At 41.3% G+C, this 27,283-nt stretch overlaps 2 protein-coding genes across 11 annotated transcripts in view; both read left to right on the top strand.

Annotated features, from left to right (window-relative positions):
• rptor (regulatory associated protein of MTOR, complex 1) overlaps positions 1-18,051 on the top strand; it is a 207,677-nt gene extending 189,626 nt beyond the window's left edge. For all 4 annotated transcript variants that reach the window (XM_058640290.1, XM_058640288.1, XM_058640289.1 and 1 more), the window contains 6 exons: positions 7,748-7,854; positions 10,324-10,451; positions 12,603-12,689; positions 12,811-12,927; positions 14,109-14,238; positions 16,154-18,051. In XM_058640290.1, the coding sequence (XP_058496273.1) occupies positions 7,748-7,854; positions 10,324-10,451; positions 12,603-12,689; positions 12,811-12,927; positions 14,109-14,238; positions 16,154-16,222 (638 nt within the window). In that variant the 3' untranslated portion in view covers positions 16,223-18,051. The remainder of the gene's footprint in view (positions 1-7,747; positions 7,855-10,323; positions 10,452-12,602; positions 12,690-12,810; positions 12,928-14,108; positions 14,239-16,153) is intronic.
• Positions 18,052-18,636: 585 nt separating this feature from the next.
• Positions 18,637-27,283, top strand: part of LOC131466979 (platelet endothelial cell adhesion molecule-like) — a 24,064-nt gene continuing 15,417 nt past the window's right edge. For 6 of the 7 annotated variants that reach the window (XR_009241466.1, XM_058640631.1, XM_058640629.1 and 3 more), the window contains exons 1-7: positions 18,639-18,818; positions 18,941-18,976; positions 22,809-23,105; positions 23,523-23,801; positions 24,550-24,825; positions 25,192-25,464; positions 26,657-26,935. Coding sequence is in view for 6 of the 7 variants with exons in the window: in XM_058640631.1 (XP_058496614.1) it covers positions 18,776-18,818; positions 18,941-18,976; positions 22,809-23,105; positions 23,523-23,801; positions 24,550-24,825; positions 25,192-25,464; positions 26,657-26,935 (1,483 nt within the window). In the remaining variant the exon portion in view is untranslated. Of the gene's footprint in view, positions 18,819-18,940; positions 18,977-22,808; positions 23,106-23,522; positions 23,802-24,549; positions 24,826-25,191; positions 25,465-26,656; positions 26,936-27,283 lie in introns of all 7 variants that reach the window. The other variant, XM_058640628.1, reaches the window with a different exon arrangement.

Raw genomic sequence — 27,283 nt, 5'->3', positions numbered from 1 at the left:
AATTAGAAGGTCAAAACCTCAAAATTTCACCCGGGTACCGGTTTTTTTGGACTCAGCACCCTTGAAATATGTAAGGTAGGCCGGTTCCCGACTTGTACCCATAAATGCTCCTTACTTCTTATAAAAGGCCTTTTTTCTGAAATCCGTCTAGACTATAAGGAGTTATTGTGTATTATTCCCATGGCAAATTACCAAGGGTGCACATGTGAACACTAAGTGTTAAATATCAAGTCATTTGCACCATAAAAACTATTTTCTCATTCCATATCAAAACAAACACTTTAATTTTTATTTTGACCTGGCCCCAAGGTCACTTTAGTCTGAGACCCCTGTGTTTAAGGGTTTAAACTTTTATATTTTATCATATTAATCCAGAAAAATCAAAGATTGTCCCTAACGGTGGAAAAAACCCTTTAACCCTTTAACACAGAGTGTATCGCATTACCGTAAAAAAATTCGAACGGTTTCTGAAAGTCAAAGTCGAATATGTGGTTATTACGGTAATTTCACTCACGCTGGTGCAGGAAGCTGGCGAATCTGTGTCTTTGTCACTCGAGAAAACTTCAAGAAACATTATTTTAAATATGTTTTATACTGATTAAATTTCGAATTCAACACGCAAAATCTGGTGTTCATGTACAACGTTTTTGTTTTCTTCATTTTAAGTTTGTTAATACACTATTTTAACATGCAGTAAATTGTAAATAACTGCCAGATATTGAAGGTTATTCTAGAAAATGGGCAAAAGGTGCTGACTCACAGGAGATTTTCTGGCACTTTGATGGTGAAAGTAAGCAAAAAAAAGGTTCATCCTTGTTAACAGCGGGATTGTGTTCCCAGTGATGAAGTTTCAGTGCATTTAAATGGATTTCCTGAGGTCATTTTCAACTCTATGGATTATATTTACAATCATTGGAGTCATTGATGTCTCCTGTCTGAACTAATCAGGTCAACAAAAGCTAATATCATGCAGGTTATTGCTCTTCTCACAAGGTTTAAACCAGGAGACTGTTTTTCCCCCCTTTCTACCTGCAAAGGTCAAACTAATGCCATCACAGGGGTCAACGTCCCTGTCAATCAGAGACACACACACACACACACACACACACACACACACACACACACACACACACACACTGGAGTGTTTCAAAGCAAACGGCAAGAGGAAAAAAAAATAACACTGAGGGAGAGGAGGAGGCAGAGGAGGAGGCAGTGGTTTAATGAGCTGCAGTGTGTGGGAGAGTCAGTCCATCACTGAAGATAATGGTGCAGAATAAACATGGGGGGGGGGGGGGGGGCTCCTCCAGAGACAGAGACGATTGAGACAAAGACATAAACAGATTTGTCACAAATTAAAGATCGCCTCATCACGCCGCTACAGTTGGGGAACGTAAAACTGCTGACAGCTCAGTTTTCTTTCTCCCAAAAATGCAACAAGGGAGGAGCCATTTTTGGTCACAATGTCATTATCATTTAAAAATAAATAAAAAATAAAAGGCTGATAAAACAGTTGAGCTCAAGCAGAGACGGCGGAAAAAAGAGACAAAGCCGCGTTAAAGCGGTAGTGTGCAACTTTTAAATATAAACTTTGTTTCTCCTCAGCACAGTTGGGACGTTTCAGAGCTCGTGTCGCCCCGGGTGACCGACATTCCCCCGCGCTGCACACAGGAAGTCATTCTTTTTCATGTCAAGACAGGACCGAGTAAACACAAACTCAACTGTCTGGCAGGTTTATTTTTACATAAAGGAAAGCAGAATATGTATATATATATATACTGTATATATACATATATACATGCATACATACAAACATATAGATATATATATGTGTATATATATAGATATATATCTCCTTGAACGTTTGTACCCAACACATAACTATAAAAACAAAGAGTGCAGGCATTTATATTTCTTATAAATGAGTGAATTTAAAAGGTAGTTTTAACAAGTGAATTTCCCCAGTGTGGGATCAATGACTGTAAATCTAATCTCATCTCATCTAAATGCTTACAATTCCTTAACGGTTAATGCAACTTTTTTTGAAAGCTGAGAGCTTTTACACTTTAATCACTTCTTGATTGTTTCATTTCAAATCAGTCGTGGTGGTGTACAGAAGCAAAATGTGTGTCGTTGTCCAATTATATAACTATTTATTAGACACACGTTAATTATATGCGTAATATAGACACAAACAAGTGTTTTTTGCACATTTATGTTGATTTATTATATTTGTTTTATTTAGGTGAGATTATAAGCGGGCCTGAAATTATACATTTTCTATATATTTAGTTTTTCTTATGGACGTGGGAAGTCATGAGTGAGTCACATGACCTGTGCACGTGAACGACTGCTGTGGGGACGGTTTCGCCGTTTTGTTGAATCTCGCTGAGGTTCCCGAGGTTCTACTGTAATGACATGTATACGTCGCTGACGACAGGATTGGTAACATAAGGGTTAACGTCATCTTCACCCCGGTCCTGCTGTGCCACTGTTGGGCTGTTTTAAGCGATAAATCAGCTCGGTCTGAGTCAGTCACCTGCCAGGTTTGAAGCCTGTCGAGCAAACTTTCAGACAGTTAATGCGATTAACAGCCGCACAGTCAGATGGATGTTACATAGTCTCTGCTCTTGAATACTAAACAGAGGCAGAAAAAAGAACATCAATATCAACAAAGTTACACCGTGCAGTTTTAAAATCTGCACCTGTGTACTTGCACGCAGACTTAAACATTGCCCACACTCGTCTGCTTGTCCTCTGTGTTCTCACATCTCTCCATGTGTGCATTGATTTCTGTGTGGGTAACTCAAACCCACGTTACTGCAGGTTTTTCCCACTACAGCTAGATTTCTCCAGCTCAGAGCAGCCGAGTGTTGATGACCACGGGAGATGAAGCTGATGGGTCAGGTTTAAGGTTACAGCTCTGTGAGCTCAGACCGTCCTGAACTCCATTCAAACATTTTTTGATTGCAGTCGGGAAGGATTTAGGGTTTACCTGAACGAGGGAAAGATCTTGGGTGAAGTGAGACCTGGAAGGTGAGTCTCAAATTGGGGCAGGGGCATCACTGCAGGGGGAGGATGAGGATGAAACTGGGGGAAGAAGATGGATTGAATCTTCTGTACCATCAAGTCTGGGTTTTATTTCACTTCCTTCTACATCAGAAATGGGTAGTCGTCCCAGAAGTCAGAAAGCAAATGTATCTTGGGCTAGCCATCGTTAGCAATACCAGACCTTCCACCCTACCAATAGGTGGAGTATAAGCTCCGCTCACCAAGCAGAAAAACCATTTAAACAATATAAGAAGTCGTCGCCAAGGATAGTCATCCAAGCCTCGATCTGGTGACCCACAAACCCGACTCTCCTGCCCAACAGGCCTTTCAGCCTCGAGCCGCTCGTACCAGACGTTGAAGTATCTGAGGGAGCTGTAGCATTGTTCTCTTCTTCTTTGGTAGGAACGAGTCCTTTTCCCTGCGTCCAGACTTGTACCGCCGCCCGATGGTGAAGTGGGATACTACAGGACCCTGACGCGCGCTGAAGTATATCACAGGCTTTACGCTTAAGTGCTATTAACGCCATCTTTGAATCCCAATGTCGGGGTTGGTGAGGTTGCTCTGAGTTCCCGATTTGGTAATCCAAGTTCAGTGTGGCATTCCCTCTTCAGGAATGCCCTGTGACCATGGAAGTTCCAAGTTCCAACAACAAATAAAACTCGACATTAGCACACAGAGAGCCATGGGAAGTGATGGACACAGATTATAGACGGCTAAATGTTTAGCCCAAGAATTCCCCAAATTCTCTTCGTTTGTGCTACTAATCTAATTTTTTTAAATCTAATATGCGATTAATGAACATAGCAACTACTTTCAATGTTTCTCCATCAGCAGAACAACATGTGACTCTGATCCTTTACTTGATGATGTCACAGTAGCAATTTCAACATATCGATGTGGCTTTTTAGTTTCCTATTTGTCAAGGAAATGTTCGTAGTTTCCACTAAGACGGTCCATCTTATCTCAAAGCAGGGACAAGATGGCATCTCCGTACTTTAAACACAGGAGCTAGAAGGTGCAGGCAGCCTGTGAATGATGTGTGGTGGATAAAGGTTTTTGAAGCCCATCTAGGGAGACAGCCATCTGCATACCCTGGTCCTCACGAGTGGTTATTGTTGCCCGTCTAACATCTCAAACTGGTCGTTCTCCTCTGACCTCTGGCATCAACAGGGCAGGGAACTGCAGCTCACCTGATATTTTCTCTTTTTCCAACTATTCTCTGTAAACTCTGGAGATGATTGTTGGGCGTGAATTACTCAGATGATTTCTGTGGTTTCTGAAACCCTCAGAACAACATCCATCTAAGGTTTGAACTTGAGCAGATTGTCTCGACCGCGTCTGCTTTACTCTAAATACATTGAGTTGCTTCCAGCTGATTGTTTGGATTTACCATTCTCAAAAGAACCTCAGTGGAAATTGTAAGATAGATGCACTAAAATGGTGAATCTTTGGAGGGTTTTGCGATATGTGTTGCTTATTTTTACAGAGAAAATTCACTGCTCCGGGGAGTTGGGAAATATCCCATTCTCTGCCTCTCTCATTTCAACCCAGATCATCACTGAGCTGCCGGCTTCAAAGGGAATGCCTCCTCGCTTCTCGCAGCCTCTGAAATGAGCGAAAAGACAGAGAACAGCCCTGTGAAATGGTTTTCCCTGCGTGCTTCCCCCCTCCCCCCCCCCCCACACACACACGCCCACACTAACACCAGCCCACACTAACACCAGCACGACGTTGCGCGTCTCATGAGTGGGCCCGGATGACGTCACAGCCGAGGATTCGCGTCGCGGGGCTTTGGATTTCCTGACAACTCTGGGACAATATAGACAAAGAAGAAATCCCAGTCACACATGACACGTGGGTTCCTGTATAAGTTATACTTAGCTTAGCTGTGAGTCATAAAGGAAGCACAGGGAGAGAAAGGGAGTGGGGACAGCATCAGATATGGCACCAGGTACTGTTCAGTGTTGGTCTTCAAGACGAGTGAAGAGAGCAAAGTCATCAGTCTTACTTCTTTAACCACTGCTTTTAGTACGTTTGCACAAATACCTGAACATTCGATCACATGGCATGTAATGTAAGCCATTTAGAAGTGTGGACATGGTCAAGACCTTCTGGTGAAGTTCAAACTGAGCATCAGAATCAAGTAGTAAAGTCATTTAAGTGATTTTTGATGATGATGGCATGGTTGTTGGTGTCACACAGGCTGGTCTGAGTATTTCAAAAACTGCTGATTTACTGGGATTTCACTCCCAATCATCAAGAGAACATGTTCTGTGAGTAGGGCTTTTGCAGAATAGCTTATATTTTGCCAATACACAATTAGGGCAGTACTTAACCCATATGGCAGCAAATGCTGTGATGATAGTCTTGACACAGATGTCAGTTGATGCTGATGCAGTCCGACTTTGTTCGCTTTGATTCTTGTGTCGGACGCGGCGCTCGTGATTCTTCCAGTGACGACACTCTCTGACCAATCAGTGGCCGGAAGTCTGTCAACGTCACATTTTAGTATCGGCTCAGGTACCACCCCGATGGAAAAAGCAAAGAAAACCAAGTAGAGTCGGGTCGAGGCGTGTAGAGCTGGAACTGTGCAGTGGAAAAGCGCTATAACATGATTATGTGTGTTTAAAATCAGCTTTAAGTTGGGCTGACATGTTCCCACCAGGTCTGAACGAGGCCAAAGGCGAGAGGAGAAAAGTAAACTTTAAAAACAACTTGATGCCTTTTTTTTTTTTGTCTGTCCCTGATGCTTCTCTGTTACTCGCTGTGGAAGACGTCTTTCTTCTCAATTGATCTGTTTCCAACATCAGGAAAAGAAAAAAGAAAGCGGGTCTGAGCAGCTGAACAGTCTGACAAGCAGCTGACTTGAAGCCCGCTGACGCCTCCAGGCTGCAGCCACAGGCCTCTGCCAGGCATCAGTGAGCCAGCAGGCCAAGTGTGGCTGAGATGGTAACTGGCAACATATGAGGTCTCTCGCTGTCTTCAGCCGACTTCCTCACTCCGCTGACAGGCTCAGTTCCGGGGTCAGAGTTTTGCGTTTCCCGACGTTTTTCTGGAATCTGGACACAAAAATATAAAAGTTGTCGTTTATGATTTCAGTTGCAAACTTTTGTGCTAAACTGACATGAAGAGTCTCCCGCTGTCTGCAGAGGAGATGAGTCTGCGGTCCTGCAGGGTCTCTTCTGTGGCGCGTTCATTAGTTACACAGTGATGCAGGAGCAGAGCCTCGATTTCACGCGCTGCATGTGGCAGTGGGAGCCATCGGAGTCTCTCCAGCAGATTGTGTGTGCCGCATATTAGGGGGGTGGGTGTGGGGGGTGGGGGGTGGGAGGCCAACACATGCTCGGCGTGTGTCTCACAGCTGTGTTTGTGTCTGTGGTGTGAAGTTTCATTTACAGATTCAATTTGCACCATTTAAAAAAAAAAACACCTAATTAATATCAGCGCTTACATTGTGTTTACAAATGGTTCCCGGGAATCTATTATTTAAGGCTTTTTTTAAGTTTTAACCGTGCCATTAAGTGAAATAACTGCCTTCTGTTCTGTTTTCTTAGTTATTTATTTATGTCTGTCCAGATGTTCAGCACTGTGCCAAAGTCTTAGGTCGCTCCTCGCTTTACTGAAGCAGAATTCTAATTCCATAGCCGTGAAAATCTACCAAGTTTGACATTTTGAATGAAACGGTGTGATGGAGAGTTTGTCTTATATACTAGCAAGTTTTTCCCTGAGTTAACCCTTTACCGGGCAAACAACTACACCTGCTAACTTCCACGACATCCAAAACGGTTCCAAAATGTTTTAAAATAATGTTCCTATCACTTTATTTGTTTTTTTTCTTGTATATTCTACTATATTGACTTTTCAGATTATTTTTTTTTTCATTGACTTGATTTTCTACAGGAAAATAACACATTTTGAAAATATCCTCCAATAATCCAATCCAATTTCCAAGTATTTCAATGAGTGCCCTGTAAAGGGTTAACGGCCAAGTCTGCTGGAATGATATGCTGCTGTTTTCAAACACAGCAAAGGCAAAGTTGGCCTGTCCTCCGCTGCTCAGCAGCAGCAGCAGCAGCAGCAGCAGCATTGTGGAGTGTCTAATGATAAACTTATCATTTGGGCCACAGTGGCTTCATTAACACAATGGAAATAATTATGCCTGGTACGACTTTTCATTGGCCCACATGTAAACTGATGAGTTCTGTCTCACACCCAGAGTCAGAGAAACCTCCAGAGTTAGTTTGTCAGAACCTTCAGAAGCTACTGCGGTCCAGAGGAGCATTTCCATACTTTGTGTCCATGATTATGATGATACAGCGACATTCTGAGATACAATATTCATTGCAAAACTATTTAGTTTATGATATATCATGAAGGGCTGCAATGATAATTCAATAAATCAATTATTAATTCATCAGTTCATTCTTCAGCTTGAATATTTTCTTGGGATCTTTGCTCCATATAACAAAGAAATCGGATAAAAACTGCATCAGTATCTGGCCCCACAGATGATTTCAATCTGAATTTGTTTTTGAATGATTTGCTTTTCTTCACAAAAAGCTCTTCGTTCTGACCAAATATTAACTGATTCAATGAGATTCTGTTGCTGGGATCAATAAACTGACTGATATTTGGTTGGAAATATAAAAACTAAAAACACTGCTGTTATATAACTAATGAATGCATGTTTGGACTGTAGGTGCAGGGATGGTCGTGGACTGGGAGCAGGAGACGGGCCTGCTCATGACGTCCGGAGACGTGCGAGTCATCAGGATCTGGGACACTGACCGGGAGATGAAAGTCCAGGTACCGACTCTCCTCTCCTCTCATCTTCTCCCCTTTCCTCTCCTCTCCTCTCCCCTCCCCTCCCCTCCTCTCTGCACCTGATGCTTCACCACATTTATCTTTTTGAAACAGCAGATGGTTTATTGGTAAGATGGGGAATTATACGTGTTAGAAAAGTAGGAAAGGTTCTAAAATAGCAGAATGTCAGTGTGAAGGATGCTTCTAACTCTGCAGAGGTGTATGTTGTGTTTCCTCAGTGCAGCACAAACAATCCTTGGCACAGGCGTGTTCTCCGGGACCGAGTTCAGCTCGGTGACATACATAATGATGCACACTTGCTGTAGCCTTGTAAATTTGTGCGTTCTCAGAATGTTAGGACGGAGTTTTGTCTCTGTTGGACCGAACCTGCAAGGATTCACTCACACAAGGAACCTGACGTCCTTAAATTTTTGTGAATCACCACTTTTCTGCCTTCTCTTTGCCAGTTTGTAACATTTAAGAGAGTTTATTGGCAGAAATTGAATAAAAAGTTTATCTCAGTGAATAAACACTGTAAAATAAAACTTGTTGGATTTCCGTAGCCTTACAATTACGCCATAAAGCAGAATGTTACTACGTAAAACTAAGAAGAGTGACGTCCTTTCTCGTATGTGAAGGCCGCCATAGTTGGAGGACTCCTTGGGTTGTTACAATTTGCCATCTCACCACTAGATGTCACTAATTCTTACCCACTGGACCTTCAACAAGACACATCATCATCTCTCAAAAGAGAAACAAGTTCTCTGTCCTACGAATGTTGAAGAATACGTATATGAAAATGAATTAAAAGGACATTTTTGGCTGGTCCTCACGTTCTGTCAAACCTTTAAAGTTAAGACTTGGTTTTAGCGTTAGGGTTAAGGAATGCTAGGTGTAAACTCGCCAGCCTAACGTGTCCACTCTGTTTTTGTAAAATAATGGAAATCAGTATCAGATCCAGACTGTGGATTAGTGTGTTTTCTCTCTGTTTTGTTTTTTATCTCTTCTTCTTCTTTTGTTTCCACTCACCTAATGATCCTCAGTGAGCTAATCATTGTCTTGATGGATGGACTTAATCCAGATACAAATGGGCCAGCCTCGCCTGTGGCTGCATATTGATGCCGGAGTCCAGCTGCAAATGAGCCGGCAGCCAGCAGAGCACATGATGGATGATTAACAAGAAGATTTAATGTGAAATTAGTGTTGTAACGACAGTCTTACCTTGATGGGGTACAAGTATTAAAAGACCCTGTGAAGCAAATGCAGAGTTTCTCCCTCTTCACACATTATATATGATATGATTATATATTATATATATTATACATTATATATGGTCAGGATTTCATTTGGTTGTGTTTATAATATAAAAACTCCTCAGTTGACCGACGCTCCTGTTTTTTAGCTCGCTGAGACGTCTTTGTCTCACACAGAAAAGCTCTGACGCTTTGTTCTAAAAATGAGGAATATAAGTAGAGAAGAACAGAAAGAAGAGTAGGCAGGCTGGAGGGACAGAGGGAGACAGAGAGCAGGACTGTCGCTAAACCGGCTCTGTGTTTGTGTACAGTTTATCGTTAAACTGACCCCAAAATGGTGAAAATGTCACTTCTCTACGTGTTTGTTAAAAAAGTGGTTTGGACTTTGGTCTCCACTAAAGCGAGTAGGCCAGAAAATGTGAGTGGACTCTAACTCTTCTTTTACTATAGGTTTGTTGAACAGGAAGTTTAAAATCAGTGTGTTTATGTTTTTCATTTTAGACAAAAACTGATGAACAGTGATGTTTGAGGACTAAAGCGAGAGGAGGATTTTGCTGAATTTTAAATGGTCTCAAACCAAATTTTTAAACACAGAAAAAAAAAGTGTTATAAAGTTGGTTAGTAACACTTTTTTCTCTGGATTGACAGAAGAGACATTTTCATGACTTTACAGCAGGGGTCCAAGAAAAAGACAAAAAAAACAAGTGTTTCCGTAAAGGTGGGGACATGAGCTTAAAATCAAGATATTCCATCGTGACAACATTTGTTGTGATATATTATGATGCAAAATAATCTGTGCATCATTCGTTGATTCGTTTTTCAAAATGAAAAAAACAGATAACGGACTATTGATCATGGAAGTTCGAATCTGTGAATATCTTTCTAACTTATATCCCAACTTTAGGGTCGTGTAACTTGTGTTAGATGGAGAAAAAAAATCAAAACTGGACGAAACGGGAAACACTCCTTAGTCATTATCTGGTTTTTCATTTATTTTGAAAATCCAAATTGAAATTTCATTTATTTTGAAAATCCAATTAAAAGATTCATTCATTTTGAAAAATTAATGAATGAATCTTTTCATTAAAGAACACTAAAAATAAAAATAAATAACTCATGAAATCGCTTGGAGGGCCACTTGTGGGTTACTTTGTAACCTCTGCTTTATACGGACTGTAAAGGTGATCTCTGTGTGTGTGTGTGTGTGTGTGTGTGTCAGGACATCCCAACAGGAGCAGACAGCTGTGTCACCAGCCTCTCCTGCGACTCGCAGCGCTCGCTCATCGCCGCGGGTCTTGGTGACGGATCGGTGCGAGTCTTTGACAGGAGGATGGGCCCAAACGAAAGGTAACGCCCACATTCATCCTCTCACCTCATCATCACCTCATCGTCATCAGTGTTAGATATACTGCCTCATTTATATACACGTACCTTTAAGAACACACACACACACACACACACACAGAGGAGAGTTTCTGTGGACACTAACTCCTCCAGCTTCCTGCATTATTCACTCCTCTAATCTATATTTATTACATAACGTGCTGTAAATCTTCCTTTCGGTGTTTGGAGCCACTTTTAATGGGCCCTGGTGGCACCGGCACCCCTCCCCCCCCCCCTCAGTTAGTTAAACATTATTTTAATTTCAGCCCCAAAGGAGGGAAAAACAAAGCAGTTAAACTACGAAGTGACCCATAAATCTTTAAGTAAAGCTAATTTAATAGTTCCCCTCAGGCACGGAGTTACGTGTTCCCAGCACATATGTCGAGAGGCGGAATGTACCAACCTGAAAGAAGTTTGTTGGCTTTTTTTTTGGTTTTATTTATTTAACCAGGAATAAAACAAAGAGTGTCGGTGCTAAACCAGGCAGCAGTTCATACAGGTTAGGTTTACTTCAAATAATAAAATCTACTTAATGCAGCATAAAATCACGTATGATATCAAATCAATGCATGTTCGTGCCTTCAGAGTATTAAAAAAAGTACTTTCAAAGTGTTCAGTGAGACCAGATCCTTCAGTTTCAGACAATTTTTAATGCATTTTTACCTAATTCAGTAGAGACGCTTGGAACGGACAGGAAAATATCCACAGCAGATTGTTTTTATGTGTTTAATTGTTGTTAATTGGTGTAAATTCCTTGTTTTCAAAGCTGGGATTGATTTTTTTTTGTGGATAATGGAGTTGCAGCAGCTTTTAGACAGAGATGTTTGCAGCAGGTCAGCGGCGGTCCTTCTTTCCTGCAGCCGTGGTTACATGCTGCCACCCAGTGGTCACTCACAGGCATCACACACCCTGGCATCTCAAACACACACACACGCACACATTTTTGTGTTTTGTTTTTAATAACTCTCTCTCTCCAGAGAAAGAAACACACACCCAGACAAGGTCAAACGAAACCAGACACAGTTTGATTGATTTCTAAAACACTGCGCAGTTTCTCAATTTTCTTTTTCATATTAAAAATCTGACTTTCAATCACAGCTTCATTAGCTTTTTTTTTAATTTATTGTTTTATATTTTAAGTATTACTTGAAGTATACGTTTTTATGTCCTTGCCTCAGTGGTGACTGAATGATGTTTATACTGTAACAACAGTGTCATCGTGTCCGTGAAGGCCTCACGTTCTGAAGCCAGAGGTCAAAGAAGTGCAGTTTTCATTATTACACAATACTGTATAACACTTAAAACCAACACATCTGTGACTATAGTTACAAGGATGTTCCAGTGTGAATGTGAGGGGGTTAAAATCCAGTAACACGTGTTCTTTACAAAGTGATGGAAACGCAGACAAACAACAAAAGTTCCTTTTTTCATGTCACATTTTCATTTTTATCAGATTTATCCGATCCGACCTACCCGTTCACATGGTGGCGTAGCGGCGCTGTTGGCTCACAGCAAGAAGGTTATCGGTTCAAATCCCGATTTGACCACGTCCAGTGTTTCTCAAAAGCTGAGAAATGTAGTGAGCTCTTGAAGTGACACCGTTATCACCCGTGTTAAAAAAGTCAGCTACAGACTTTTCCATGGATATAGATGACTTTTTATATTATAATTATTATTTTTGTGTTATTTATTATTAATTTTTTCCGCACTCTGGTCAAAATTCCTCAGCTCCACACACCAGATCACATACCTTGGTGTATACAGTAGAACAGTATTTCCACCAGAGGAAGCTCACGTACCACTGGTGGTACACATACCACAGTTTGAGAACCATGGACCTAGGGCCTTTCTGTGTGGAGTTTTTCTCTCACAGTCCAAAAACATGCAGAGGTTAATTGGGACACAGGTGTGAATGGTTGTTTGTCTGACCCTGTGACGGACTGGTGACCTTTAACCCTATGTCAGGTGTCCACGTCCCTTCATCGTCTCCGTCCCCTCGATGTTTCACAGTCCGTGGTTGTGGAGATGCACACGGTTGTGTGTGTGTGTGTGTGTGTGTGTGTGTGTTGTCTTCGCTGACCTTTGCTCTGTGTGTGCGTGTGTGTGTCTCTGCAGTCGCGTGATGACGTACAGGGAGCACGGAGCCTGGGTGGTCAAAGCTCATCTGCAGAAGGAGACAGACGGACACGTCATCAGCGTCAGGTTCGCTCACACCTCTCACTCCCCTCTGACATTTACGTCCCGTAACACGAGTTTTTCGTCAGTGAGAACGAAACCGTATAATAAGTGGCTGATAATCAGTTTGTCCTCTGCTCTCCACCAGTGTCAACGGAGACGTTCGATTCTTCGACCCGCGGACGCCAGACTCCATTAACGTGCTGCAGACGGTGAAGGGGTTAACGGCTCTGGACATCCACCCACAGGCAAACCTGTTCGCCTGGTGAGTTTGTTTGTGTGGACGTGAGTTTCTCTTCACTTTAGAACCACATCATTCGCAATAAATCACTTACATACTGATGCAGCTGTTGTCAGGTAGGCCTCTGTGGTTGCTGATGTCATGTTTATGTAAAGTTATAAGTTCTATACAGATCCAGAACGTTCTTCTGGAGCCACTGAATCAAAATGCAACAACTTCAGGTGCTGGTTTTGTAAAACAAAGGGTTTAAGGCTTGATGGAGGTCTGTGTTCACTGGGTTTACAGTCCTAGCTCTGCTCAACTCGACTAAACTCGGTTTGGTATCAGTCACGTCGTTTTCCATGACTTCATAGCTCCTCCTCCTCCTGAACGTGGACGTGGTCCTCACAGCACGGCTGCGGGAAACTGCTGTGATGTTGTTTCACACGCGACACAAACTAGTGACTTGTAAAGCAGTTGTTTTCAGTGTAACTGAATCATTAGAATCATTAGAATCAGTCGATTAAAATGATTAAAAATATTAAAAAATATTAAAATATAGATGTTAGACGTTGAGATGTTAGTATCGGCTCAGCTTGCTTGGAACCTCGTAAGAGCAGGTACTAAAAACATCGCTCATGGAAAAGCAGAAAACTGAGTTGAGCTAAGTCGTGCTAGAAAGTTTCTCTTCTGTCTTCCCCTTGTCTCTTTATCCCGCCCCCCTGAACCCCCTCCCTCCTTCTGTCAGATCCAGTGGCCTGACATCACCCAGTCCGATATAAACACATAAAAATAGAAATATAAAACAACAGGAGGAGTCTGACAGACTCAGGACAGGAGCGGTTAAAAATAAGTCAACTCAGATGCTACGAGAGCGTCGCCTCTGCTCGGCTGTCTCTGCCTCTTTGTCTAAATAAGTCAGAGTGAAAATAAAGTCGAGCACAGATATTGATTTTCTCCGCTTACCTTTGAACTGACTCACAGAAGATGATTTATATACTTGCTGACCATATATATATATATATATATATCTATATATATATCTGGACAATACGCTTTTACATCTACCTGTGAGGAGGAAGAAAATCCCCTGCATATGATTTCTGTCAGGTTTGAAAGCTGAGAAAGTGCCTCGTCTCACTCTCGGTTTCTTCTCTCTCCCCCTCTCTCCCTCCCTCCCTCCCTCCCTCCCTCCCTCCCTCCCTCGCTCTCTCTCTCTCCTCCAGTGGATCGATGAACCAGTTCATCGCCGTCTACAACGCTAACGGCGACGTGATCAGCAACATAAAATACTACGACGGCTTCATGGGACAAAGGATCGGAGCCATCAGCTGTTTAGCCTTCCATCCTAACTGGGTAAACAAACACTGGTCATCATTTATTCAGACACACTTCATTTTCTTTTAAACTTACCAAACACTTCAGAATAACTCTTCTTCAGTTTATATTTGTTTTATTTCAGTTTCTCCTTATCTTAGTATAATAACGTGGTCCCAATCAATGAGTAAACCCTTGACCTCCCCTAACTATTCAGTCTATTATTATAATAACAGTAATAATAATAATAACATACAAAATATAGAGATATTTAACACAGATGTGAGAGAACACACAGTTTTGGGCTTATTTTTTATTTACGGCTACTTCCTGTTGTTATTTACAACATTTGTGGTCACCACCCGTCATGAAACGGAAGAAGAAACCAAAACTAATGTGAATTTAAAGAACTATATTGAAAATCCCCCAAACTGTAGCCTGTTTCTACAGGACTACACACATACGTAGAACGTAGCAGGTGCCTCGGACTAATCTGGTTTGCGACAGCTAAACCTGGGCCACACAGTCTGAGAAACAGTAGTTAGCATTAGCCGCAGTGGTGACTCTGAAACGTTAGTTTCCCTGAAGAGTTAGTTTGTCAGAACCTACAGTTATTAGCAGTAGTTTCCGAGATGTTAACTACTTTCCCTGCAATCTTTACTACTCAATGTGTGGTAGAACTGCAGCTACATTAGCTTTCAGCTATTTAAGCTAACCATTAGCAATTAACAGACAAAATAGAAGCTAAGAAAAGAAGCTAAGAAAACTTATATAATTATAAAATTCAATTGTTTGGTTTTCATAGCCATAGAATAATCATGTGTTGAGACAAAAAAACAAGGTTTAATGTCATTTGTGTTTCCTTTTAAGTGAATAATGTCAGATTTACCATTTCAAACCAAACCATAGCTAGCTTAAGTGCAGTGATACCTCCCGACTGGTTAAAAACTGAGTTATTTCACACACACAAAGTTTCTAAACTTTAATATGAAGCACTGACTCTTCCCGGCATTTCAAGTAGCAAACACATTAGCATGTCTGCTCAGGCTCTAATGTGTTTTGCTGTAGCGCGCCGCCAGTGAAGTTAGCTCGAGCTAACGTCCTATTGCTCCATTAGGAGGCTGTTAAGAGCTGATTAGATTTGCTGCTGCATTTGTGAAGGGAATAAAGAATGGATTGTTTACTTTAAGTAGGAGACTCTAGACTTACTCCACGGTGTTTGCTAAAGTTGAGGCTCTCTGCTCTCTTATCCAATCCACTTTGATTTATTCAGCAGGTTTGAAAAAAAAAACACATGGTTGCCAAAGACCTGTACATAGAAACTAGAAAACTAAAATACAGTAAAACACTAAAATACACTAAAAGACAAAGAGAGACCATGCAATTCTCATGCTGGGTTAAAAGCCAAGGAGCAAAAGTGAGTTTTAAGATGAGATTTAAATGTACTGAGAAGACTCAGTCACCTCTGTTTTTTTAGGAACGAGTTATAATTCAATTAAAAATATAATTAAGTTATAAGGGAGTCACTGCCCCCACCCCACCCCTCGATTTCCAATGGTATTGCTCCGTTTCGGACAAAAGGCTATGCCGTCTCCGTCTCTGTCTTTTGCGTAAGAGGTCTGAGACAAACTATTCAAGGACTTAAAAACTGAGAGTAAAAAATTTAAAATGAATTTTTGTTTATGTATAAACAATCTGAGCAAAACGTACTTAACATATTTAAATTCAAATTGAATTTCTGAAATTTGGAAGTTCAGTATGTCACGTTTAAACGTTCGCTTGGTTTGTTTTTATGAACAAAAAGGGAAAAAAAAGTATGTGATATAAAATGAATCATAACTTTGACTCAACAACACATAAGAAGACATTGTTAGTTTGTTGAATGTAAACAGATTTACTCAGATTATCATGAGGGTCTTTTATGTCTGACATGCTCTCACCTGTCTGTTTTCAGCCACACTTGGCCGTCGGCAGCAACGACTACTACATGTCCATCTACTCAGCAGAGAAGAGACTCAGATAACACACCAGCATCGTCACACCTCCCTCCCTCCCAGTCTTTACTCCCCTCAACCACCAACGTATGACTTGTGAACCTGGAGCCTCAAGCTCTGGGATGTAAATGATATATTTTTTTTGTACATATGCAATTACCACCCTGAATGTTCTTGTGATGGCTGCTGACAAAAAACAAACTGCTACGACTACATATACATATATATATATATATATATATGTATCTACACATATATATATATATCATTATTATTCTCATTGTTTAATCATATTCTTATTATGAAGCTGATGATTGTAGACTTGGCTGTGAGGAGGAGGAGGAGGAGGAGGAGGAGTGTGTATATTTCAGTAGTCTATACAGTAGAGAAGAGAGGATCTATTATAAAGAAGTGGTACCAAATCACTGAGGCTCTTCCTCCTCCTCCTCCTCCTCGTCGCCGCCGTCACGCAGCGAGCATCACTACCTTGAACGAGGACTGTGGCATAAGCGGCGTGGGGAAGGACTCGTCACACTTACCGGTGCAGGAAAAAACAGGAGGAGGAGGAGGGGGCGTGGCCTCCGCTGGACGCCGCCTTTTGTGTTTATGAAATTTTCTTTTAAACGTGCGACTCTCGACCGAGGGACGCGCGCGGAGACGTGATGAGTGTGTGTTTGTGCGTGTGTGTGTGATGATAGCACAGATGTGGGACATCAGCGCCTTGCCTCCCATGGCGCGAGCATAGAGCCGCTTCCTTCCTGCTCCCCTGACCCCAGCGTGCCAAACATAATCACGTTCTCCCTGCAGAACCGAGGTGTTTTTCTTTGTTGATTTCTCAATTTTTTTCTTTTTTTTTCAAACTTATCGCTCACCTGTAATAAGGGAAAACCTCCTTTGCCTCCAAGGAAGAGACGCGATGTTGCCCCGCAGCAATAAAACGACGCTTCAGTGGTTCAGCCTCAAATCAGCAGGAACATCGGCCCTGTGGGTCAAAGCTGACCCACAGTGCCCCCTGGTGCCACAGTACAGCAATACAAGCATCCCTCTCCTCTCTGGAGTAACAGACGGTTCCACACGTTGAGATGAAGAAGATTATTTTGCTACAAACACAGAACAGAGAGAAGCGTCCACAAAAAAACAAACACACCCTCAAAGTTCCACGAGTGTCACCTGCTGCCTCTCAGTCTGTTTTTAATTTCTGTTTCTCCATCTTTGGTTTAATTACCAGACGTTTGTTTGTTTGTTTGTTTGTTGCTGATTTTGTTTTGCTTCACAAAGGTGGAGCGACATCAGCGTCGCTGGCTGTTTATGTTGTTGTTGTTTTTTGTGCAGAATCTCCGTGGAGATTTTGCTTATTTAGCTTTTTTTGTTTGTTTTTTGATTTTTTAAATATACTTTTGTTTTTGTTTTTGTTTCATTTTTTTAATTCTGCATTTTTGTTTACCTTCTCTTCTGCAAAGTTGGCAGAAAGAGTGAATCGCCCACTTCCTCCTTGAGGTTATTCCTCCTCACACACACACACACACACACACACACACACACACACACACACACACACGCATCAGCTTCATCATGATGATGATGATGAGGATCCTCCTCCCGTCACTGAGCTCTTTGAGCTGCTGCAGTGACTCTGACAAACACACATTCATCATCTCTCAGCAGCTCCTGCTTTGAGTTTTAAGATTTTAGATCAGAGAGGAAGAAGAAGAAGAAGAAGAAGACAAGAGACTTTAACGACGTAGTGCGAAAGGAAAACAATCAGATTTGTCTGTGTGACTTTTTGACTGCTTTTGTTGACTGTGGTTTATGAAACAGGAGGTCGAATCTGTGAAATAAACCAAATACAGCACCAAACCGCCTGACTTCCGTTTCCGAATCGTTGTCTCTGTGTCTAAATTTAAAGGCCTAGTATGCGATAGTTGAGGTAGACATATCATTTATTTTTTATTACTAAGGGACTCATTGAGCTTTTCCAACAAATTACTCAATTTTGAGTTTACAAACTAAACTAAGTCACCTAAAAAATTTTAATCTCTTTTATCACCAAAAATGTGTGATTTTTTTTCACTTGTTTCTACTTGTATTTAATGTCAGTGAGATCAAATGTCCATTTTTGAGCCAGAAACTGAGCTCTTCAACCTCAGGAAACTTCTGTGCTTCCACACACACACACACACAAAGAAGGTCGCCGCACGTCATCTTCTTCTTCTCTACCTGTTCGCAACAGAGGTCAGAGGTCAACTGCCTGACCACTGCAGCCCGAGCAGTGCAATGTTATTATTGTGACGATTGGAGGAGGAGACAGAGGAGAACATTCCACAGCGACGCAGAGTCGGGCGGCGTGAACATCCTGAGGAAACAACACTCACTTCCTGTCAAATTAAGCCAAGCTGATATGGCTGCTGTGGGTGATAACCACCACTGACTGGCTGAGGTTGTGCGCCACCTTGGGGTCTGTCCCCGCCCACCAAGTCCACTTCTGCCCCCCATACACACACCACCTTCCATCCAGACTCTTCACAAGTTGTCTCGTACGGCGGCAGCAGTGACAGCGAACGCCTCAGCGTTCCTCAGACAGGATGGTCCTTCTACGACTGCTCACCTTCACACTCCTGTCCAGCTGTAAGACTCCTCACCTTCTTCTCTTAGGAACTTCTCTGTGGATTTATTGGGTTTTTTTGGGGGTTGGGGGAACAGTAGGTTTTTGTCTCTAATCCGGTCAATCTTTCTTATCTTGTTCCAAGACTTCCATCCAGGAACAGAAGTGGACGCACAGCGAAGTGAGTAGAACTTTCATCGCGATACACGGATGCCGATTAAATTTATTGCAATCAATAATTTAGATTTTCTGTTTCTACTTAAATAAAATATATAAATGTATAAAATCACAGTGCTTTCCAAGAGTTGTAAACACATTAGTCCGACTGAAATTAGAAATAAATCAGACTAACACATTTAGATTATGTGATTCTGAGTTCTGATTACAAATGGAACCCACAAATATCAGAAGAAGTCAGAACACAGGGGTAAGACAGTAGCGACAACATTTACTACAGTAGGAAGACTCTGAATGGCGTTCAACTATAACTATAACGAGCCACAAGCTTAACAGAAAACAGCCTTAATACTAACAAGAAGAAAATGGGACATACTGCCACCTAGTGTGGTGGAGGAGAAGACACTTTGGTCAATAAATGAAGTCCTCATTAGTGCTTGTTTCTCAAAATCAGTGCTTCTCAAACTTTTTACTACTTTTTACTTAAAATTCCTCAGCTCCACTCCGTAGAACAGTATTTCTGATTTCTGAAGTACCACCAGAGGAAGCTCATGTACCACTGGTGGTACACGTACCACAGTTTGAGAACCATGGGGGTCTAAAATCAATGGGACAGTGGTACATGACATGAACAGCAGAATGCTTTTGTTGCCCCTGCTAATTGTAAAATAAATACAATCAGTCCAAATACATTTATTTAGTTTTTTAGCTTTGACTAAGTTAAATGTAAACATGACACAGCAAAAATGTGAGCCTTCAAATTAACATGAAGCTGAAAATAAAAAGAAAGCACTGTTAACAGAATACTTTTTTAGGTAAACTGGCAATTACTAGTATTGGGTGTTTCTGCTCATGAAACTAGTAGGAATATAACACAAAGATTTTCTTTGGGTGAAAATTAGCTTTAAAATCATCGAAAAAATAGTTGAAAACAAAAATCACAATCTAAAACCAACTTGACTGGAGTTGGAGATGAAGCCGTGTTTGTGGAGAAAAATGTGTTTACTTTTAAATCAACTAAAGTCACACTTTAAATGAAATAAGAGGAGAGCTAAAGTGTGTCGTCAGTGAGTGGAAACAGTGGCTGCTGTTATCAGAACTTTCTCATGGTCGTGTTTGGTGTGGTGGAAATGTTGTGGCAGGAAATATCACACGCCTCCCTGTCCTCCGATGGAAGGCGTGAGTCAGTCCAGATCAGCTGTAAGAACATTTTCAGGCAAAAAACGAGCAGGCTCAGGTTCAAAGTAATCATGCTGGTAGAACGTGAATATCATTATCAACAGATCTTCTCTAGGTCTGTTTTTGCTGGGAACTACCGCGAGCATCACATGTGAAAAACGCTGAAACTCAAAGGTGTGAACACTACAATCTGTACATGACATTAAAAAAAACACGACAGAACGCAGTAGTGACGTACACGTGACCAGGGTCTTAGTAGACGTAGCTAGTTAGCTTAACTCCTTCTCAAACAGTGTAATGATATGAAACAGGTTTAGGAACAGTTTACTGATTTTTGTTTGCTACTGGTTAGCTAACTAGTGGTTTGCTAACTGCATCTGCTTCTATACTACTGACTTTGGTTCGCTAACTGGTTAGCTAACTAGTGGTTTGCTAACTCCACCTGCTCCTACTGACTTTGGTTAGCTAATTGTGGTTTACTAACTCCACCTGCTCCTACACTACTGATTTTGGTTCGTTAACTGCACCTGCTCCAACACTACTGACTTTGGTTTGCTAACTAGTGGTTTGCTAACTCCACCTGCTCCAACACTACTGACTTTGGTTTGCTAACTAGTGGTTTGCTAACTCCACCTGCTCCAACACTACTGACTTTGGTTTGCTAACTAGTGGTTTGCTAACTCCACCTGCTCCAACATTACTGACTTTGGTTTGCTAACTCCACCTGCTCCAACACTACTGACTTTGGTTTGCTAACTAGTGATTTGCTAACTCCACCTGCTCCTACACTACTGACTTTTGTTTGCTAACTAGTGATTTGCTAACTCCACCTGCTCCTACACTACTGACTTTGGTTTGCTAACTAGTGATTTGCTAACTCCACCTGCTCCTACACTACTGACTTTGGTTTGCTAACTAGTGGTTTGCTAACTTCACCTGTTCCTACACGACTTTGGTCCGCTAACTGGTCAGCTAACCTGTGGTTTGCTAACTCCACCTGCTCCAACACTACTGACTTTGGTTTGCTAACTAGTGGTTTGCTAACACCGCCTGCTCCTACACTACTGACTTTGGTTTGCTAACTAGTGGTTTGCTAACTTCACCTGTTCCTACACGACTTTGGTCCGCTAACTGGTCAGCTAACCTGTGTTAGCTAGCTGCACCTGCTCCTACTGACTTTGGTTTGCGAGCTAGCTGAGATTCTTACCTCGATGTAAAAACCCACAGAAAAGTTCTGACACTTGATTTAAAATTTCCTAAAGATGAGGATGAGCTATGCTAATTGTCATGGAGCCTTTGCTTGTCTGTATGTTTACACCACTGTACTTTAACGTTGGTGATAATTGTGTTACTTCAAGAGCTCCATATTCTCTCAGGTAGTAAGTTTGAGAACCACTGAACTAGAGGAAGTTCTCAAACTGCCAACATCGCTGTGTTTCTGTGTAAGGCAATCACTTAAGTCTAATAATACTATCTTCTTCTAACTTGTTGAGTTGATGTGTTTTGGGCAAAAGCATCAAGAAAATCCTCCTTATCTACTTTGACATTCCTGTTTAACAGATCACATCCAAAGAATCTTAAGTCACGTGCAGATTGTGTCGTGTTTGAGACTCATATCCTAAAAAAGGACCCTGACGACAGTCTGATGAAATTTCACTGGAACACATCAGCTTCCCCTGTGACGAGCATTTATTGAGTTTTTATGTCGCTCATTATTTTAAACACTCTGGCAGAATGACTCAGGAGAACTGAAAGGAAATTTGACTCAGTTCTTTGCAACTCAGCAAACTCCATATAACAATTAAGTATGTGTAGAAGGAAGCGCACAATCACTCTCTTTCTCTGCAGTTTGTGTGGACACGGCACAGTCATCATGTTGTACTAATTTAGCTGGATGTGTCAAATTTATTATTATTATTACTTTACTGAGGACGTTTCAATCCAGTGTGAAGCGTCCTCAGGTTGCGATAAATCATCGCAAAAGAAAATACTTAGAAATTATCGACAGTATATTTAATACTATTATTATTATTATTATTATTAATAATAATAATAATAATAATAATAATAATTTATATAGGAAAATCTGAACCAACAATCAAAAAGTACATCCAAGAGCCACAACAAAAATATGTGTTTAATTTTGTCAACTTTAAATGACTGACTTCATGGGTAAAAGAACATGGAAATAAACTTAGAAGTAGAAAAACAAAATAAAAAAATGTACACCTTTTACTAGCTCTTTATTCATTTGTCTGTTTGTATGTGCTCATCAGAATCCTCAGAATCAGAATACTTTATTAATCCTCCAGGTATTGGCTGTCATTAGGACCTTTCATTGGCTCTCAATAGGACCTTTTCTGGCGTAAACATTGACCTTGTCAGGACCAGTAGTCCTCATGAAGACCAAAACCTGGTCCTAATGAGGCAGAACTAAGTTCCGAGGTTTGAATTGTGGTTATGTATGTTAAAGTTAGTGTTAGGCATTTACTGGTTATGGTTCAAGTAAACACTCAAGTGTCTGGGAAGCTCTCATATAATTTGGCATATAATTTATTTTGAGTCTGGAACATGGTAGGTCCAAGTTTGGTGATCAGATTCAATACTAATACTTATACTAGTAAGTCTAATACATTATTTAAATTTGCCCTCCTCAGCATTCAAGATACGAAGCATCATGCTAACCATTGAGCCTGGTACTGACGTGACCCGCGACACCAACGTGACTGTGAGATGCAAAGCCACAGTCAGCAGCTCCAGCCAGGAGGCGCTGAGTCGTGAGTATACCATCTACAAGGACAGCAGCAACGTCTACACCAAGAGGTCCAGCACCGCCGAGGATCTGCTGTACCTGCTGCCCAATGCCAAAGTCTCCAACTCTGGCAAGTACAAGTGCAAGATCACCATCGAGGGCAAGGAGATGACGAGTGAAGCTACAAAACTCACAGTGACAGGTAAGAGTTTGCATGTTCTCGTCCTGGGTGTGGGTTCTCTCTGGGTTCTCCAGCCTTTTCCCATAGTCCGATTGGTGATCTGTCCATGGTGTCAGCTGGGATTGACTCCACTTCACCCCAAGACTCTCAAGTGGAAGATAAAGAGGTAGAAGATGGATGGATCGATTGTTTGGATGAACAACAGAAATCACTGAGATTGTGTTTCACAAAATCTGAACACATTATTTCACCTTCCTCCAATGACTCAAGTCTTCTAGAGCCCATATTAAGTTGTATTTTTCCCATTGTGTTACAAAAGTTCACCACTAGATGGTACACTACATTCTTTCATTGTTTAAAAAGGTGTAAAAAAATTAGTATTGATGACTTTTTGGTGTGTTAATATAAGAGTGGTAAAAAACGTGTTGTTTTTTCCAGGTTTGTCGAAACCTGTTCTCCAGCTAAACAAGAATGCGGTCAGTGAAGGGGAGGAGGTGACCGCCTGGTGTACGGCACCCGGCGAGACGGGCTCCATCTTCTTCTACTTATACGAGGACTCCAAGGTGATCCAGGAGCACTCTAACTCCAACCCAATGGAAGCCAAGTTACGCTTCCGCAAAGTTGGCTTGCACAAAGTCCACTGTGCCTACGCTGTCCTGGTAATGCCCAACACCTTCAACTCTGTCGAAAGCAACACCATCACTGTTTCGGTCAAAGGTAAGTACAGAACGTCCTTCTCTGTTGCCAAAACCAACCCAGCCACCACGATTATACAATTCAGGCCTGTTTACACATCTTGGCAGTACTTGAAGGGGCAATCCGTATGATTATGAACCTAATACTATTCAGTCTCTCCACATGTATCTTGGTTTCACAGGATAAAGGAATAATTTATGATATATGTTGGTTGCAGAAAGAACTCTGAATGGAAGTCTATGTGAAATGTGTCTATTTCCCTCTTGAATTATAAGAACAGTAAACATCAGTAGAATCTGATGTCGATTTTGTGACTGACATGGTGTTGGTCGGTTGACATACTTCTTCAGACGTGTGTGAATGTGTGAAACATATATTTGCAATTTCTTGCTAAATAACTCAATCTTCATGAAAATTGGACAATAATTTTCCTGTCATTGTTGATGAAGTGTTTGAATTTTCAGAATTGTACCTTACAGACTAAATCTTTGGCAGCATTTTGAATTCTGAATTTGAATTTGAATTTAATGGGAAAGGCATTAAATATCTGATTTTCACATAATCTAAGGTAAAAAGTATGCAAATTGTGTCTTGATAAGTGAGTTTTTGACAGTAGTTTTAAATCTGACCCCTGGTGGCACTGTCTTACTTGAAATGTAGCTAATTGCGATTGGGATTAGTAGGGAGTGGGATTTGCTCTCAGTGTCTAAAGTTGTGAGTTCAAACCTCAGATCACTCAATCTGCCTTTTAACTGTTTTGTGTCCTTAGAGCTCTCCATCACACCTGTGTTGGAGATTTTCCCTCAGGACAAAGTCTATGAAGGAGACCAGCTCAGCATCACGTGCAACATCAGAAACGTTCTGTACAGCCCTGAAAATACGCCCATCTACTTGTACCTGAGCCACGGGACCAAACTTCTCAGCAGTGGAGAAAATAAAGTCAACCACACCATGGTTGCACTGGCAAAGGACCCGGGGGATTTCGAGTGCAGATTAGAGAAGGGACAGGTAGACAAAGTCACCACAAAGATGGTTTCAGTGACTGGTGAGTGAACACTGTTGTACAGACACTATAACTATGTGTTTCTCTACTTATACATATTGCAATTTCTTTCCATACATTTTTGGTTGCCAAGGGAACTCTGTAGTGCCTCCCAGAGCTCAAAGGCTCACACTGACTGTACAGAGGATGGGAGGTATCTGCCAAGCAAAGAGTTGACACAAAGATCCATCCATACAGTCAACTGAGTGCAAATCACTACTTTAGTTCCAAGTCTAAAATAACCCTACACCTAACCCTTGCCATAATCTAAACCGAGCTAATCTGAGGATGCTGCATTTGTGCAGTGTTGCCCAGTCATGACCTGATTGCAGATGCATGACTTACTGTCTGTTTGACGTTGGTCCACAGAACTGTTTTCATCACCCACGCTCACCATGTTCCCTGCTGACGTCTTTAAAGGAGAATTCATGTCACTGACCTGCAGAAGTGAGAGCTATGCGTCTGAGAGAATTAACGAGGAAGAGCTGACTTACACTCTTGAGCCGTCTGTCAGTCCTCTGACCTCCACCAAGCCGGGAGTATTTTCTGGAAGAGCCCTGCCCCTTGATTTCAATTACACCTGTGAGGCTCAAGCCAAAGGCATCAAGAAACGCAGCGAAACCATGACTGTGCGTCCTAAAGGTGAGATTACTTCAGCGCTGATGTACAGTAGGGCTGCAACTAATGATTATTTTCAATATCAATTGATCTTTTGATTATTTTCTTGAGTAATCCAGTAATTGTTTGCCAGATAATGTTGAAAAGTATTGACTCTGTGTTTCCCAATCTTGGAAATGATGATGATTTTTCAGATGTTTTGTTTTCTTCCACAAACCAAAATGATTCAGTTTGAATGATTTCTTTGTTATGTGGAGCAAAGAAACATTTTAAGAAGCTGAAAAATACGATTCGTTCAGATTCATGGAATAATCGCTGCAGCCCTAATGTGAAGATTAATCAGCAGATTAACAGTGGATTTTAGATAAGGTTGAGTGGCCATATACTGTGTGTAACTATCTTCGCTTTGAATATTAATCTAAGATTTTTGTGAACTTTTAAAAATGTTCCTTCTATCCTAATTCAAAGTATTATTGCATGTGGTGTAAGAGACTTTGGCTGATGTTCTCAGTTTTGCTGCTGTTCAGGAGTCTGTTGTCCACTTCCTGTTTGCTTTCAGTCCATGTCCACACATAGCCGGATGATTGATATAAACAAATGTTTCCCTTCCTCTGTTACCAAATTAAAACATCGTGCACACATAGTGATTGTTTTCAGAGATGATTTTGTCTACATGAACCTGCATAAACGCGCCAACAAGTGACACGCCATGACCATGCCAAACCTGTAGGTGGCAGTATAACAGGAAGTGTAGAGCCATGCTAACCAGAAGTGACTCAGTTTTCCCCTGTAAATACACAAACAAGAAGGTTTTTGAGTTTTTGTGTGGATGAAATATCATAAAAAGACCCGTCTTCTTGTGTACAGGATACTATATTTAAAATCATCTCCACTGCAGACGCTTGTTTTTCTTCTTCTTCCCTGGATGAGAGTTTTAACGTTACGATACTGCTCCCTCTGCTGGCAGGCCGTGAATTGGAGTGCTACGAGCTCTGTTATTGTTATAACTGTTATATATAGATTTATTTTATCATAGCCCATTCTTTATATAAAACATACCTTATTTTTAGAAATGGGTTTATAAATCATGTTTGCATTGTGACATCATGTCTGTCCTCCAGTGGCCAAAAGAAGCAATTACAACATAACATGATATGCAACTTTGCTGAAAAGCAGATTTAACTCTAACGCAATTTTTTTCTTTCTCCGTTTTCAGTTTCTGTTTCCACTCCTAAGATTTCAGTGGTTGGTCGGGCGATCTTAGGAAAACCTGTCAAGATCCGCTGTCACTCGGACTTTGGCAGTTTTCCGATCAATTACACCCTGCTGAGAGGGTACGACATACTGAGAACAAACACTGTCAAGTTGCCCACTCAGGAAGCAGTTTTCACAGTCACCATCAACAACCCTGAAGAAATACGCAAGTACATGTGCGAGGCTCAGAACAATCCCAAGACCGGCCTGCTCAGTTCAAGACTCAATGCTACTCTTATAGGTAACTATTCAAAGCAAGTAGTCACTGTTCGTCCATTTTCAAGGCTCACTGTGTAACTTTGGTTTTACCCACTCACACACACAGGAAGACCATTCAAACTCCAAAATATTCCTGTGTTTTCAAATAAAGATTGCCACCAGGGGGCAACTCTGCTAGTTCCAAGAAGAATTGAATTGAAATCTATGGGGAAATGAGTCAATCAACATTTCCTTGAATGATTGGTCTTAATTGATAGTTTCAGGTCTTCTCCAATAGAATATTTTCAAAGTGATGTTCCCATATATTGTTAAATAGACGATAATATATGGCACATATTGGTGGACACCAGTGTGATTGACAGCTGGTTAC

The sequence above is a fragment of the Solea solea genome, chromosome 10 (assembly GCF_958295425.1).
Source record: "Solea solea chromosome 10, fSolSol10.1, whole genome shotgun sequence".
NCBI classification, from domain to species: Eukaryota; Metazoa; Chordata; class Actinopteri; order Pleuronectiformes; family Soleidae; genus Solea; species Solea solea.
Note: the sequence above shows the minus strand (reverse complement) of the source record. Positions and strands in the feature narration are given on the sequence as shown.